Genomic DNA, 17,564 nt, shown 5'->3' on the forward strand with positions numbered 1-17,564 from the left:
GTAGTAACTCAAATTGCTGTCACAAGTTAAAGTAACTCCTATAATTGGTCATATCAGATGTGATAAACATGAAATTGCCCAATTTCCTTTTACACTTGTCAGAAGACTGAAAACAACTTTGGGTTTTTGACAATTTTATTTTTGAATTTTCAAATGCTTTGAAATCAATAGGTTTGGGTTTCATAGGGTGGTGTTCACATTTCTGACTTGTAGCAATGAAAAGGCACTATCTGTCGTAAGCATTCACCAAAACTTAAAACTCACTTTTAAAGCAGACCTGAACTCAGAACTTTATCTCAGCTCTAAAAGATACGCAACAGCATAATAACCTTTAAAGAAAAACATTTCTTTGTTACAGTTGATACAAATCCTGAACTAATCTGCAGTTTGTCTACTTCCTGCTTTCATGGAAGCAGACATATTGTTAACATCCTGTATTTAAAAATTAGCTGCTCTGCCATGGCAGGCATCTAACAGCTAAGGGATTCAATTACAACTTGTTAGACAGGCTAAACTCTCTAAATATATACAGGGTGCGTTACTATATGTTTTGCTTCTGTCCAATGCAAGAGTTCATGTCCACTTTAAAATCTTATTCATTTTTAGCAATGAATAGCCCTTTTTAGCCTTCAGAAAGATGTATGCTGTAGCCATAATGCTACTATACCCTTCATGTAGCAATTGTCTGACGGACTAGGACTAGTCCAAATGCAAAGGGAACATCATATCAACATAATATTTTTTGTTGTTACTCCTCCTTCCCCATTAGGCCTGTGCTTTGCACGGCATGGACTCACCTGCTGCGGGAGCAACTGAATCCACGCCATGCATTACAACTGCCAATTAGATGTATATCTACTTCTTTAGAAGTATCTGCTTCTTTCTTCTGATACCACGTTCTTCTGTACTCTCCTCCTTCAGTCATTTTCATCTGTTTACTTCTTTCCCCGTCTTCTCTTCTGTTTTTTGCTTTACTTCTTCTGCAAACTTGATTGTGGGGTCGCCTGCTAGTAAGCTATTGCTGCATCTCTGCAGAACCCATTGACGCTGTCACAGCTGCCGCTGCCAATTGAGCCAGTGGGGAGCTATGACGGCGGATTCAAAGTTATTCTTTGTTGGGGTTCCCTTAATGTACTGTTCCGGCCATTCTAGGGACCCCAGCAAGAGCATCTTTTTATTGGAGCCAGAATTTCCTATTGGTCCATGTACTGATCAATGGGATGCCTCAGCTGAAAGTTCAGGGAACCCCGGCAAAAAGCTTTTTTTGAATCTGTTCCCTGGTCTCCCCATTCGTCCATTCCATGAACCAAAAAAAGCTCCTCCTTGTATAACTGTTGATAGATTTTAAGATTTAAGGTATTTGTATAAAAATCACTAATTTGTTGTTTTTTTTTGTATTTTTTAGCTTATTGCAAATGCTATTATATTCTTGTGTGGGAATGTGGTGGGGGCATTTCACAAGTACCACATGCTGGACGCCTCCAGAGACCTTTACAGATATACTGTGAAATGTATTCGCGTGAAAATGAAACTTGAGATGCAGAAGAGGCAACAGGTAAGATATTTGCTGCCTGTTAGTGGTGGTATTAGTACAATTAACACCGATACATTACATACAGCTAAAAATGTTGCACATATATATATATATATATATATATATATATATATATATATATATATATATATATATATATATAATACACACAGGGTGGGCCATTTATATGGATACACCTTAATAAAATGGGAATGATTGGTGATATTAACTTCCTGTTTGTGGCACATTAGTATATGTGAGGGGGGAAACTTTTCATGATGGGTGGTGACCATGGTGGCTATTTTGAAGTCGGCTATTTTGAATCCATCTTTTGTTTTTTCAATAGGATGAGGGTCATGTGACACATCAAACTTATTGGGAATTTCACAAGAAAACAATGGTGTGCTTGGTTTTAACGTAACTTTATTCTTTCATGAGTTATTTACAAGTTTTTGACCACTTATAAAATGTGTTCAATGTGCTGCCCATTGTGTTGGATTGTCAATGCAACCCTCTTCTACCACTCTTCACACACTGATAGTAACACCGCAGGAGAAATGCTAGCACAGGCTTCCAGTATCAGTAGTTTCAGGTGCTGCACGTCTCGTATCTTCACAGCATAGACAATTGCCTTCAAATGACCCCAAAGATAAAAGTCTAAGGGGGTCAGATCGAGAGACCTTGGGGGCCATTCAAATTGCTACATGATGATGTGTTTCCCTCTTTATGCACTGAAGCTGGCACGTTCCCTGAGTTTTTCCAGCAAGTTGGTGCACCACCACATTATGGGTGTCAGGTCCGAGAATACCTAGATGAACAGTTTCCTGGAAAGTGGATTTGTCGTCGTAGGCCAGTGGAATGGCCCCCAAGGTCTCCCGATCTCACCCCCTTAGACTTTTATCTTTGGTATAATCTGAAGGCAATTCTCTATGCTGTGAAGATACGTGATGTGCAGCACCTGAAACTACGGATACTGGAAGCCTGTGCTAGCATTTCTCGTGCGGTGTTGCTATCAGTGTGTGAAGAGTGGGAGAGGAGGGTTGCATTGACAATCCAACACAATGGGCAGCACATTGAACACATTTTATACGTGGTCAGAATTTGGTTTTAACGTAACTTTATTCTTTCATGAGTTATTTACAAATTCTGACCACTTATAAAATGTGTTCAATGTGCTGCCCATTGTGTTGGATTGTCTATATATATATATATATATATATATATATATATATATATATATGTATACATGTGTGTATGTATATATATATATATATATATATATATATATATATATATATATATATATATGTATATATGTATATATGTGTATATATGTGTATATATATATATATATATACATACATACAGTGGCTTGCAGAAGTATTCGGGCCCCTTGAAATTTTCCACATTTTGTCACATAACTGCCACAAACATGAATCCGTTTTATTGGAATTCCACGTGAAAGACCAATACAAAATGGTGTACACATGAGAAGTGGAACAAAAATCATACATGATTCCAAACATTTTTTACAAATAAATAACTGCAAAGTGGGGTGTGCGTAATTATTCTGACCCTTTTGGTCTGAGTGCAGTCAGCTGCCCATAGACATTGCCTGATGAGTGCTAATGACTAAATAGAGTGCACCTGTGTGTAATCTAATGTACAAATACAGCTGCTCTGTGACAGCCTCAGAGGTTGTCTAAGAGAATATTGGCAGCAACAACACCATGAAGTCCAAAGAACACACCAGACAGGTCAGGGATAAAGTTATTGAGAAATTTAAAGCAGGCTTAGGCTACAAAAAGGTTTCCAAAGCTTTGAACACCCACGGAGCACTGTTAAGCGATCATTCAGAAATGGAAGGGGTATGGCACAACTGGCCGTCCACCTAAATTTACAGGCCGAACAAGGAGAGCGCTGATCAGAAATGCAGTCAAGAGGCCCATGGTGACTCAGGACGAGCTACAGAGATCTACAGCTCAGGTGGGGGAATCTGTCCATAGGATAACTATTAATTGTGCACTGCACAAAGTTGGCCTTTATGGAAGAGTGGCAAGAAGAAAGCCATTGTTAACAGAAAAGCATAAGAAGTCCCGTTTGCTGTGTCCCCCACATGGCTTGTGGCAAACTGCAAACATGTGGAAGAAGGGGCTCTGGTCAGATGAGACCAAAATGGAACGTTTTGGCCAAATGCAAAATGCTATGTGTGATGGAAAATGAACTCTGCACATCTCTCAGAACACACCATCCACACTGTCAAATATGGTGGTGGCAGCATCATGCTCTGGGGGTGCTTCTCTTCAGCGGGGACTGGAAAGCTGGTCAGAGTTGATGGAAAGATGGATGGAGCTATATTCAGGGCAATCTTGGAAGAAAACCTCATGGAGTCTGCAAAAGACTTGAGACTGGGGTGGAGGTTCACCTTCCAGCAAGACAATGACCCTAAACATAAATCCAGGGCAACAATGGAATGGTTTAAAACAAAACATATTAATGTGTAAGAATGGCCCAGTCAAAGTCCAGATCTAAATCCAATCGAGAGTCTGTGGCAAGATCTGAAAACTGCTGTTCACAAACGCTGTCCATCTAATCTGACTGAGCTGGAGCTTTTTTGCAAAGAAGAAAGGGCAAGGATTTCAGTCTCTAGATGTGGAAAGCTGATAGAGACATACCCTAAAAGACTGGCAGCTGTAATTGCAGCAAAAAGTGGTTCTACAAAGTATTGACTCAGAGGGCCGAATAATTACGCACACCCCACTTTGCAGTTATTTATTTGTAGAAAATGTTTGGAATCATGTATGATTTTCGTTCCACTTCTCATGTGTACACCACTTTGTTTTGGTCTTTCATGTGGAATTCCAATAACATTGATTCATGTTTGTGGCAGTAATGTGACAAAATGTGTAAAACTTCATGGGGGCCGAATACTTTTGCAAGCCACTGTGTGTGTGTGTGTGTGTATATATATATATTATTTCGCCGGGAATAAGACACTGCCTTATATTAATTTTACCTCCAAAAGGTGTGCTAGGGCTTATTTTCGCGGAGCGTTTATAATTTTTTTTAGGGGTATAAAATTGCTAGAAAATCGGTAGAAATTCAGACGCTACGTTAGTGTATGGGGAGGTGTGCAGTTTCTTTTTAGGATACTGGAGCCATTTACAGGTAAATGGAGGGGGGCGCAGCCTCAAGGGGAGTGCTACACACCTCCCCATATACTAACATAGCTTCTGAATTTCTACTAGTATGCAGCTAGGGCTTATTTTCGGGGGAGGGCTTTTTGGGGGGGGGAGACCTGTTTAACCTTCATGTACAGTATGTATACAATAGAGGTAAGATGATTGGCACACAGATAATGAAGCTCCATGCTATTAAAGAGTAACTGTTAGGCATAAAATCAGAAATCAATTCTCTATTTTTATCTGGTAAATAAATATTATTTTCTGGTTGAACTCAATGGACGTATGTCTTTTTTCAACCCAAATAACTATGTAACTATGATTTGTATGTGTAGTACAGCTGAGAAATAGAACATTAGTAAAAAAAAAAAAAAAAAAAAAACAACTTCACTTGTAATCTATGCAAGAAGTGAAATTTTGGATCTTGAAGAAATGTTATATAAATAAACATATCAGCCTGTTCGGGGACATCTCCTAGCCCCCTCTGTGACATTTTCGCTGCTCTCCGCCGCAATATTGGCGATAAAATAACATTTTATAAACTGTTTTGTAAACCGTAACGATGGCCGCCGAAACAGGAAGTATACTGAAAACACCTTGAATGCAGCCTACAGATGTGATGTGCAAGTTTAGAAAAAGTTTTACCTTCTGCCTCTGCAGCTCTGTGCCACTGATGCGTGACAAGAATCCTCAGACTCCTTTATAAACACAGCTGTTTCTTCTGAGCCAGGAGTCTGGGCTCTGCACTTGTGTCTGGGTAATGAATTGTCAGCATGTGACAGGCAGCTCCCTCCTCCCACAGCCTCACAGACACAGCTGAGACTGAGAGCAGGGACCTGTCTGTGAGTGAAAAATAAAGCACACAGGAGTGAGCCTACAGGGGGCATGCATAATTTGTCCCTATCACAGCAGAGGCAGCTCCTTCCTTTCTGGGTCGACAAAGCTTGACAAAGAAAAGATAAGATATATTACAGAGACAGTGCAACTAGAAAAGGCTGCAGTAATCCAGACCACGTTATAACAGGTATATGAACTTGTAGGATAGGAGAAATAAGGCTGAAAATTGTGTTACAGAGTCTCTTTAAGTTGGCGTAATAAAACAAAATGAATCAAAAAAGCCATCTTTCTTATTCTAAAGCATATTTATATAGTGTTAAGAAACCGTAATAAGAAATAAGTTCCAATTGCTTCACTTCCTTGTTTTTATTAATTCTTTAAACTCTACTCACTGTTAACTCTTTCAACTATTTCTCAGTAATATGGACAGTACTGCCAAATCAGCATAACCCTTTTCCCCTGACCTTCCCAGGAAAGCCTGCTGCTGTCTGTTCTCCCTGTTTACATCTCTATGGAAATGAAATTGGCTATTCAGGACAGACTGAAGGAATCCAATGACATTCGCCCAGCGGACAACAATTTCCACAGTTTGTATGTGAAACGACATCAGAATGTCAGGTATGCATGTGGAACCTCAAGATAAATTTAGTGGGTTGAAAACCCCCTTCTATGAGCATGATTCTGGTAAATGTCTCTCCAGTCATACGGGTTTCTGTTCCTTTCCTGCAGCATCCTTTATGCAGACATTGTGGGATTCACTCGCCTGGCCAGTGACTGCTCACCTAAGGAACTTGTGGTCATGCTAAATGAGTTGTTTGGAAAGTTTGACCAAATAGCAAAGGTAAAGAACTGTAATATAAATTGTTTATAACTATACCTTATTATCTGTTCTTGTGTTTTCTGTTAATGAAATTTTTGTTTACTTTTGTATGTACAATCATAAATAATAATACATATTATCAAAGGAATGTAGAGAGACATTGGGGTTGATTTAGAGAAGCGCGAGTTATGCGCATGCTACAGGCACGCTATGTAGTGCGCTGTATTTTTTCAGTGTTCAGATGATCTACACATAAAAGGGATACAACATAAATTTTCTCATGTCCCATTGACTTCGTTTTTGAGAAAAATGTTACTTTGGCAAAAATGCAATGTATTTCAGTGACAAGGTTAGTCAGTCAGCCGTCTTTTCTCTTTTTTTGTCTTCCTTTTTCCCTTGTCTTCCTGGTATTCTTGCTACATAGGAAAAGTACCTGCTTGTATTGCCTGTGTGTATTGCCTAAATGACTTTGATGTCTGATTATTTGTTTGTAAAAACAATATATGTCATGGCGCCCACCAAAAGCTGCTCCATCTTTTGCCATGACATTGTCCCTCCTTAGTGCTGTACACAGACATAGCAAAAGCCAAGGGCAGCTGTCATTTATTTAGTCTCAGTCTTGTGATTACTTAGTTCCATTACTGGTACACAAAAATAAGGTACTAAAAATATTATACATATAGTAGTAGTAATACAGTCCATCCAGTTATAAAGGGGGCTGACATTTATTTTGTGTCTGTCGTGTTACAAAAATGTTGTATCACTGTGTTTAAAGGGACTCCGAGCAGTGTAGAAACTATGGAAAGATGCATATCATTTTAAAGCTCTCTTTCTCCTCTTTCCAATGATATATAAATTGCCGCCCTACGCCTTTTAGTTTTCGCTATTTTCGCGATTGAAATTGCCTTTTAGAGAAAACTAAAAGTCGTAGGGCAACGATTTAGGGGTCGTCAGCAAGAGGAGAAAGAGAGCTTTAAAATGATATCTTTCCAAAGTTACATTGTATTACACAGGGCGACTTTTTCTCAGCAGCTCCATTCAGCAGAAAAAGTCGCCCTGTGTAATACAATATAACTATGGAAAGATGGATATCATTTTAAAGCTCTCTTTCTGACGACACCTAAATCATCGCCCTACGCCTTTTAGTTTTCTCTATTTTCGCGATCGAAATCGCGGCCGCGGCAATTTCAATTGCAAAAATAGCGAAAACTAAAAGGCGTAGGGCGGCGGTTTATATATCATTGGAAAGAGGAGAAATAGAGCTTTAAAATGACATGCATCTTCCCATAGTTTCTGCACTGCTCGGAGTCCCTTTAAAAGAGGAAACAAAAAGGCAATTCACAAATCTTGTCCCATGCTATTGTGAAAGCTAGGGCATTGCAGCTTACAAGATTTTGCCATTGTTTGCCATTTTAAGTTGGCCAACACAACTGCACTACATTAAAGATATTGAAGAGTGGATGGCCCAGCATGGTTCAGTTAAAACCACTTCCTCCTGTTCCAATGTCAAGGCAGGAAAGCTAATTAGTGTTTAGTGATGAATGAGCTTCTTCCCATGCCAAATCTCCCAAACACCCTGAAACAGTCAGCATGCCATGCTCATTCATACACCATTTTCACTCTATTATTATTATTATTATTATTATTATTACTCAGCATGTTATTTCTTAATACTGTACTGTTATTGCACTATGCAAAATGTTTCATTTTTTTGTTGTACAGTCACCACATACAGTAGTTCCTCTACAATCTTCACCAAAAATATACTTTTTAAAACTTGTTTCTAGCCTTCTGCATATTTCTTTTTCCCCCATTTTATGTATTTTGTAATTTCAGCACAGCTGTCACTCCCTTGTTTTCGGTAAAAAATATACAGAAACTTAAAAAAATATTGAAAATAAAATGAAAAAAATAAAATAAAAGTGGTATAAATGAATCAGGATCAGATTTTATTTTATTTCGCCAAGTGCAACGAGAGTAACACACAGAATTGGTTATAATAATAATAATAATAATATTTTTATAGCGCTTTTCTCCCTGGGGACTGAAAGCACTGTGACCCTGCATTATGCAGTCTCAAAGGCTCGGGAGAAGAGGTGGGTTTTTAGCCTTTTCTTAAAGCTGTTTGGAGAGGGAGCCTCTCCCACTTATTGTGGAAGTGAGTTCAGTAGAGTAGACCTGAGCACCAAATGTTTTTAAAGCGGAATATAACCCTGCATTTCAACTTTGCATTAAAACATGATTTACAGCGTATTATATGCAACCAGAATTTTTTTTTACTAGACCAGCATTGGAAGGGTTACACACAGAGCTTTAAAGTTCCGTGGATAGAAATGCAGACACATCCGAAGTTTAGATAGATACATTTAAGTAAACACAATGTAACAAGTGTGGAATGTGACACACACTTTCTGACTGTGCAGGAGCTGGAGGACAGCCAGAGAGTGTGTAACATTCACCACTTGTTACATTGGGTTTATTTAAATGTATCTATCTAAACTTCAGATGCGTCTGCATTTCTATCCACGGAACTTTAAGCTCTGTGTGTAACCCTTCCAATGCTGGTCTAGTAAAAAAAAAAATGCTGGTTGCATATAATATGCTGTAAATAATGGTTTAGAGCAAAGTTGAAATGCAGGGCTATATTCCGCTTTAAGTGAATCCTGGGAACAACCAAATTAATCTTGTTGGCAGAGCGGAGGGTGCTTAAAGGGACATATAGTTCCAATAGAGCCACTTTGTACTTGGGTCCCATGTGGTATAGAGCCTTGAATGTCAGCATGGGTTTACTAAAGACAGGTCCTGTTTGACTAACATGCTCAGCTTTTATGAGGTAGTGAACGCTAATGTGGACTTTGCAAAGGCCTTCGACACTGTTCGCCACAAAAGTCTGGTGCAAAAGTTGAGGATGCAAGGACTGGGGAAGAGTCTGTGTGCATGGATGGGGAACTGGTTAATGGACAAAAAACAAAGAGTTGTGGTCAATGGATCATATTCAAAATGGGTGACTGTTAGCAGTGGGGTTCCACAGGGGTCAGTACTGGCTCCAGTGCTCTTCAATTTAATGATTAATGATCTAGAAGTAGAAAAATGTTGTTATTTTTGCAGATGATACAAAATTGTGCAGATTCATTAACTCTCAGGAAGATAGTGTGACATATTGCAACAGGATCTGGATGGGATGGCTATATGGACACATAAATGGCAGATGAAATTCAATGTTGAAAAATGTGAAGTCATGCATTATGGTCGTACCAATGGTCTAGCACCATACAAAATGAATTGGATACAGATGGGGACATCAAACTTGGAGAAGGACTTATCGACAACAAGTTAAATAATTGTATTCAATGCCAAGCCGCTGCAGTTAAAGCTAATACAATTTTGGGATGCATTAAAAAGGGAATAAAAATGCAAGATGCTAGCATAATATTGCCCCTGTTTAACTCTCTAGTAAGGCCACATCTGGAATATGGAATTCAGTTCTGGATCCACATTACAGGAAAGATATTGCAGTTTTAGAGCAGGTGCAGAGACGAGCAACAAAATGTATACGTGGGATGGAAGGTCTCGCTTACCAAGAAAGGTTAGATAAACTGGGTTTATTTAGTCTAGAGAAAAGACGCCTTAGAGGGGATCTAATCAACATGTATAAATACATCAGAGGACAATATAAAAGCTTGGTGGATGAGCTTTTTGTCCCTAGGCCTTCACAAAAGACTAGAGGACATGATCTGGGCATGGAGGAAAAACGTTTTAGCCATTTATTTAGGAAAGGGTTCTTTACAGTAAGAGTGATTAAGATGTGGGATGCATTGCCACAGGAAGTAGTTATGGCAAATTCTTTACCTGCATTTAAGGGGGGGGCTTAGATGCTTTCCTTGCATTGAAAGGCATCCTACTATCAGATGCCTAGAGTCCATTTGTGGCCAGGAGCGAGTTAGAAACACTGCCGTAGGAGGATGCAGAACCACAAACTAGCCAACGCTAGAAGCTACATGCAGGAATCAACATTCCCATCCATCTCAATGCAGGAAGCAGTAAATCACTGCGGTAAACACATACAGTATGCGGCAGCCATCCATCTGAAGCGGCCATTATGTGTGTTTTATATTGAATGTGGTGCAAAATGTTATTCATCCTTTGAGAGAACGCGGAAAAGCCGCCGCGTGTACTGACAGCAAGGCGGCTGATTCTGCGTCCAACACGGCGTCTAGTGACATGGCAGAACGCGGAAAAGCCGTCCCATGTAACGACAGCAAGGCGGCTGGTTCCGCGTCTAGCGCGGCAGTTTGCACGCAGTAGCGTGCAGCTAGTGTGGCTGAGCCTGTTAGTTCACACAGGTTTAGGAATACGCGCGCGCACGCTGAAAGGCAGAACTTTTATGATGGCAAAGGAGGGATCAGCTGACCAGGCCGGTCAGCTGACCTCAGAGCTGGTAGCCATTGGTTGATCACTTCAGGGTGGTGCCAGAGAGCAATGCACTATATATGGTTACTGCTGGCCACTCTCAAGTTGTCTGCCGTTGCGAACACTACGTGGAAGCACTCAGACCTTAGTCAGATCCAACAGTGTGTTTGAACCAGGAGGACCTGGGAATTCACACAGAGCCAGATTACTTGTGTTATTATTCTGTTATTCATTAGACTAGTTCCAGGGTGTAGAGACCACGGACCTCACACCCAAGACTAGGGAACTTGTGTTATCATTCTGTTATACTTCAGACTAGTTCCAGGGTGTAGAGACCACGGACCTCACACCCAAGACTAGGCATTGTTTGATATCTGTTATGACCTATTGCTTTCCTGACTATCCCTCCGCTTTCTGATTCGGTATCTCGCATATCTGATATTCCGTTGCTAAACCCTTCCTGTCTTGGATACCGAATCAATTTTCTGTCTTTGTACTTTGTCTGTCCGTGTGTTGTCGACCTGGCTTGCCCGACCTCGAGAGCTATCTCTCCACTTAAGAGATAGTCTCCAGATCTGTCAGTGACATCCACCTTCAGGTGTCACTCACTCTCTGGTCCTTCCTACCTCAGCCTGACTCCATCCCTTGGAGAGTCTCAGGCTGCTGGAAGGTTCTGTGCTCTCTGTGAGCAGTATTGCCTATACTGTCTAAGATCACCTGCTCATCAGGTGCGTTACTCAAAGTCATACTGTTACACCAAACACTCACGAGTATACATAGGTGTCCAGAGGTTAGAACTATATCTGTATTATTGGTGATTGTGCAGATCATCCATAATCAGGTATATATCTGCATTCTTGGTGATACTGCAGATCACCAATAATCAGATTCTCTCTGCGTGCTGACACCGATCGTTACACGTCCCCAAGATTTTCAGTCACATTCTATAGTTGCTTACAGTTTTAAGTGCTTGAGTTTGTTCAAAATTTGGGCAAGGTCAATTATCTAGCTTAGGTTTGGATAGAAATATGTTCACTAGAATACTTGACATCTTAATAATTGTGGCTTTTGTGTACACAGGAAAATGAATGCATGAGAATTAAGATTTTAGGAGATTGTTATTACTGTGTCTCTGGGTTGCCAGTGTCATTGCCCAACAATGCCAAGAACTGTGTCAAGATGGGGCTGGATATGTGTGAAGCAATCAAGTAAGTACATATGAATGTGCTGAATAAAACAAATTCCCTAACTTAAATGGAATGTTTACCTTCTGATTTACTCATCCACTTACTAATACATGTAATCAGATCCAAAGTTACTGGGGCAGATCTTCACAAGTATAGAGTGGGACCTTGTGAGGATCTTTGAAGGAACAATCTGTACATGTTTAGTTCCTGGCATGACGGTGTCTTTTGAAAACCACTATCTTGCAATATGTCACATCGGTGCTAATGTTAACTAGGTCTGAACAATTTTAGGAAGAGATTGACTTGCACGATTTCTATCAGAAATTGCTATTTCGATTTGATTCACGATTTTCAATACACAACAATGGATCAGCACACTGATGGTATGAGTTCCCCCAGTATAGGTAGCCACATATAGGTGCCCCGAGTATAGTTTAGCCAGCTATAGGTGCCCCAGTACAGGTTTAGCCAGTGTTTAGGTGCTGCAGTACAGGTTAGCCAGTGTATAGGTGCCGCAGTACAGGTTAGCCAGTGCATAGGTGCCACAGTACATGCTGGAACCTCCTCCGCTCTCGGTCCCCTCCTCCAGTAAGTTCAGTTCCCATTTGGCTTCACCGCATTGTATTGCCGCTCAGTAAAAAGGCAGCGAGTGTTGCTTGGCAATGGTGGCCACCAGGAAGTGATGTCACACTTTCTGGTACAGGCCCCGAACACTCACTACCTCTTCACTGCCAATGCAGTGAAGCCAAATGGGAAAAAGACTTACTGGAGGAGGGGGTCGGGAGCAGAGTAGAGCAGGTTCCAGCAGCGGCAAAAACTGCTTCAAAACCACCACTTTGACGATCCCAAAATCATCTTGCTCTTGCTCACGATTTTCTGTTTAAGATCGTTCAGCCCTATTGTTAACTTCTCTATGGTTAGGATTCTACGCTTAATCAGATGATGGTATATTCTGTTTGCATTCACAGCCATTTTTCTTAACCGCCCTGGCGTTCAATTTCTTCAGTATTTCTGTGCAAAAAGTGATTCAATAGCCTGCAACTTACTAAAATCTGTCAAGCAAGGGTCTAGTATCCATTTTTAGTATAATGAAAGTTTCAAATACAAAATCATGCAAAAAAAATGTAATAACATTTTCTAAAATAAATGTATTAATCACAAATAGAAAAATCTTCCTCAAAATGGATGAAGAATAAATCTACAGATCCAGAAATAAATACTGTCCAGTTTTTACGTAAGACATCTCCCTTGTGTGGTACAACAACTAAGGGCCAGTTCACACGCACACTTGCACGTCATTTACAGCCATTTATGCAAACGCAGCATTTTGATAGCTATTTTTTTCACTGTAGAAGCAGCAGGGTCTGGTCATTCCAGGGTCCATTAGTGCAGCACTCCTGTGTCCCCCTGCGGGATGAAAAATGACGATTGCTGGGAATCGCCGCTGGAAGTCGAGAAATACTTTTCTGCGCGCTTGCAGAAAAGCATTTGGACGAAACACAGGGCAGGTGGTTCAGACATCTGTCTAACCAGCCCTAAAGTGGCCTAACTAAGGAGTTGTGGGCCCCGATGCAAGTTTTACAATGGGGCCCCCCAAGCACACTATACACAGAAGTTGATATGGCGCACCAAAACCTGCCAATGGCAACTACAGTGTCTGAGGTGCAAGAAGGGGATGGGGAACAGTTTGTTAATAATTACGACTATTCAAAGTATCTATAGAAGTGATTATTATGAGCACAGGACCAATAGAGAGCTAATACTGCAGTTGAGGGAGGGCCCTTCGGGGCGCCTCTGGCCCAAGGGCCCCGATGCGGTTGCAACCTCTGCAACTGCTATTGCTTCACCCCTGGAGATATTCACGTTCTTGTAAAGGTCAAGTTTACTCAGGATCACTCAGCCTTGTGATTTTGTAGGGGGACTGGGTGAACTTTTGACCTTTATAAAAATGTGAACATCTCAAAAACTTTAAAAGGTAAAAAGATGATTTTTGTAGCACAAATGAGCACATTCACAGCACTACCCACTCATACCAGTTTCATGTCTGTTGGTTGTTGTATGGGGGCTGAGATGGGTGATGGTATTGTTTTGGAAATAATAAGTCCTATTATTTTCAAAATGAAAGCAGCACAAATGGGCACAAACGTAGCACTAGCCAAGCATGATGGAATTTTTATTTGTGCTGATTGTATGGGGCCTTGAAACATGGCCATGGACATGAAATGTCCCCAGTAGCCTTGAGTGTTCTGACTTCCTCCAGGTCAGCCCAGGCCTGGAGTGCAGAGGTGATACAGCGTCAGTTCTAAGTATGTATAAATCTCACAGAAAGAAAGTAACCCCCCTTCCACCTTGGATTACCACTTTTATGGTCACTACAGCCAGGGGTGCCTCTAGCCATTTTGTCACTCCAGGCGAGAAAACCTTTGGCGCCCCCCCATGAAAATGTGGCAGCGTTTCACCAGGCAATAAACGTAAAACAGCAGCATTTCACTAGAAAATAATCATAATGCGGCAATGTTTCACCAGAAAATAATTGTCATGCGGCAGCATTTCGCCAGAAATTACACTTACTGCGGCAGCTTTTCACCAGAAAATACATGTAAATGCATCAGCGTTTCACCAGAAAATACGCAATGTGGGCAGCGTTTCACTAGAAAATACACATAGGCAGGGCTACCCTCCCCTCCTTCCCATTAGTTCTCCCTAATAGCCATGATACCTGCCTGCAACTATAAGAAAAAAAAACGAACTCACCTGCAGAAGTCTCCTCTCACGGCCTCCGTCCGGCGCACAGTAGCTCCCCCAATGATCTTTGTGCAGCAACTCTGGCTGCAAAACTTCCGCGCTGACAGGCAGGGCAGGGCTACAGGAAAATAGTCTTCAGTGCAGGGCTTCGGATGCCATTTTCCCATAGCCCTGCTCTGCCTGCCAGAACCCAGAGACTCAGCAGACTGCATAAGTGAGCTTATGGGCTGCGGCCAGTGAACTGGCGCGGAGTCTACTATTAGTCAGTTCACCACCTCGGCACACACCATCTGGCGGAGGGGGGGGGGGCTGTCTATGGTCCCCCTCCTATGCCCCCCCCCCCTTTTCAAGAGGCTCAGAAGGAGGCACAAAGGGGGACACAAGGGGCCTGATTCACAAAGCGGTGATTACTCAGTTATCACGCCTAAAAGACTTTAGGCGTGATAACCTTTGCACTGCTGAGTTAGCACCATTTTGTGCTCTTTATCGCGCGCAAAGTCCCGCGCACAAAGTTTTGCACGCGCAATCGCGCAACTCCGTGCGTAGCGCCCTTAGGGCTTAATGGGCGCATCGCGCGCAAAACTTTGCGCCCGGGAACTGAGTTTAGGCGTGATAAAGGGCTTTTCACAGGCATGCAAACACTTTGCACCGCTTTGTGAAGCAGGCCCAAGGAGTCACAAAGGAGCACAGGAGGAGTCACAGGGGGACTAAAAGAGACACACGGGGGACAGAAGAAGGCACAATGGGGGACAGAAGGAGGCACAAAGGGGGACAGAAGGAGGCACAAAGGTAGACAGAGAGAGGTACAGGGGGACTGAAGAAGGCACACGGGGACAGAAGGGGGCACTAGGGTCAGAAGAAGTCACTAAAGAGAACAGAAGGAGGCACAAGGGGACAGGAAGAATATGGGAACAGAATGAGGCACAATGGAGACAAAAGGAGGCACAATGGGGGACAATGAGACACAAAGGAGGACAGAAGGAGGCATAGGAGGACAGAAGGAGGTACACAGAGGGGCAGCGGGGGGTACAGGGGGACAGAAGAGGGCATGAGAGCCAGAAGGAGGCACAAAAGAGGACAGAAGGAGGCACAGGGGACTGAAGGAGGCACACAGTGGGACAGAAAGAGGCACACAGGGGGACAGAAGGAGGCACACAGGGGGACAGAAGGAGGCACACAGGGGACAGAAGGAGGTACACAGGGAACAGAAAATAGCCGAAAGGGGGGCAAAAGGAAGCACAGCGAGACAGTAGGAGGCACAAAAAAGGGACAGAAGATGGCAGAGGAGGATGTAAGGAGGCACGGGGAGACATAAGGAGGCAGAGGGGGACAGAAAGAGCCACAGTGAGACAGAAGAAGGCACAGGGGGACAGAGGAAGGTGCAGGGGACAGTGGTGGCACATGGGGACAGAAGGAGGCACAAAGGGAGACAGAAGGAGGCAGAGGGGGACAGAAAGAGCCATAGGGAGACAGAAGAAGGCACAAAGGGGCTCAGAAGGAGGCACAGGGGGATAGAGGAAGGCGCAGGGGACAGAGGTGGCACATGGGGACTGAAAAGGCATATGGAGACAGAAGGAGGCACAAAGGGAGACAGAAGGCAGAGTGGAACTGAATGAGGAACAGGGGGGGGCAGAGGTAGCACAAGAAGGAGAAGGAGGAACAAAGGGGCACAGAAGGAGGCAGAGGTAGCACAGGAGGACTGAAGGGGGCACATGTTAACCGAAGGAGGCACAAAGGGAGACAGAAGGACAAACGGGGTCAGACATGGCACAAGGGACTGAAGGAGGCACAAGGAGACAGAAGGAGGCACAAAAGGGGAAAGAAAGATGCACAAGGCATAGAGGTGGCAGCTGCCAGCAACTTACGCTAAGTAGATGCAGCAGAAGCAAGTAATAGAACACCCACGGGGATGGGGCTTGGTCCACGGGTGTGGCTTAATTTGGGGGTGTGGCTTAATTTGGGGGTGTGGCTTAATCCAGCAACATGGCGCCCCCCAGGACCAATGGCACTCCAGGCAAAGGCCTGTACTGCCTATGCCTAGAGGCGCCCCTGACTACAGCATCCCTTTACAGGCACCACTTGCTATTACATAATTGTGAGCATTTTACATTCATTTGTGTGTTGTTGTTTTTTTTCAGGCAGGTGAGAGAAGCCACCGGAGCAGATATTAACATGAGAGTTGGAGTGCATTCTGGAAATGTTCTTTGTGGAGTAATTGGATTGAGAAAGTGGCAGTTTGATGTTTGGTCTCATGATGTCTCCTTAGCTAATCGCATGGAATCTGCAGGAGTACCAGGGTAAAATAATTCTTTACAGTTTATGATTACAATGCAAAACTAAATGACAATATAATCCCATGTAGACTGTAAGCACTAAGAGCTACTACTTCCTCACTTCCACCAATCATTTTCTAATCTGCTGTAGACAATAACTAAAGGTGGTCAGTTTCTACAACTTAAATTCTTAGCAAGGGCAATTCATGGAGAAATGTGATCAATGCAATCATGCAATTTGTTTAGTCAATCTCTGATATCATAATCATATTATCATATTTCACTTTTGCTTCTGGCAAAGGCTAAAATGGGAAGCAGTGTTGAGAGGTGGTCACAACTCAAACAGACCGTATGATCCCCTGTAGATTATTCCTGAAGAGAAGATTGGTGATCACTAAAAATGACAGTTATATTGGAAAGTCTGACACAGACTAACAGTTGTGCAAAATGTAAATATTATTCCTGGCCTCCACACCTGAAATGATATATACATACAACACACAATCCTGTTTAACCTCACTACATAATTGTTGCTTCTAAACCTACCTGAACAGTCTATTGAAAGCATATTCAATT

General features: G+C 42.3%; 1 protein-coding gene across 5 annotated transcripts in view; it reads left to right on the forward strand.

Annotated features, from left to right (window-relative positions):
- Window positions 1-17,564, forward strand: part of ADCY7 (adenylate cyclase 7) — a 257,372-nt gene that overhangs the window by 140,639 nt on the left and 99,169 nt on the right. For all 5 annotated transcript variants that reach the window (XM_068259628.1, XM_068259630.1, XM_068259629.1 and 2 more), the window contains 5 exons: window positions 1,406-1,555; window positions 6,026-6,171; window positions 6,283-6,394; window positions 11,864-11,991; window positions 16,854-17,012. In XM_068259628.1, the coding sequence (XP_068115729.1) occupies window positions 1,406-1,555; window positions 6,026-6,171; window positions 6,283-6,394; window positions 11,864-11,991; window positions 16,854-17,012 (695 nt within the window). The remainder of the gene's footprint in view (window positions 1-1,405; window positions 1,556-6,025; window positions 6,172-6,282; window positions 6,395-11,863; window positions 11,992-16,853; window positions 17,013-17,564) is intronic.

Source organism: Hyperolius riggenbachi, chromosome 11 (genome assembly GCF_040937935.1).
Source record: "Hyperolius riggenbachi isolate aHypRig1 chromosome 11, aHypRig1.pri, whole genome shotgun sequence".
Lineage (NCBI taxonomy): Eukaryota > Metazoa > Chordata > Amphibia > Anura > Hyperoliidae > Hyperolius > Hyperolius riggenbachi.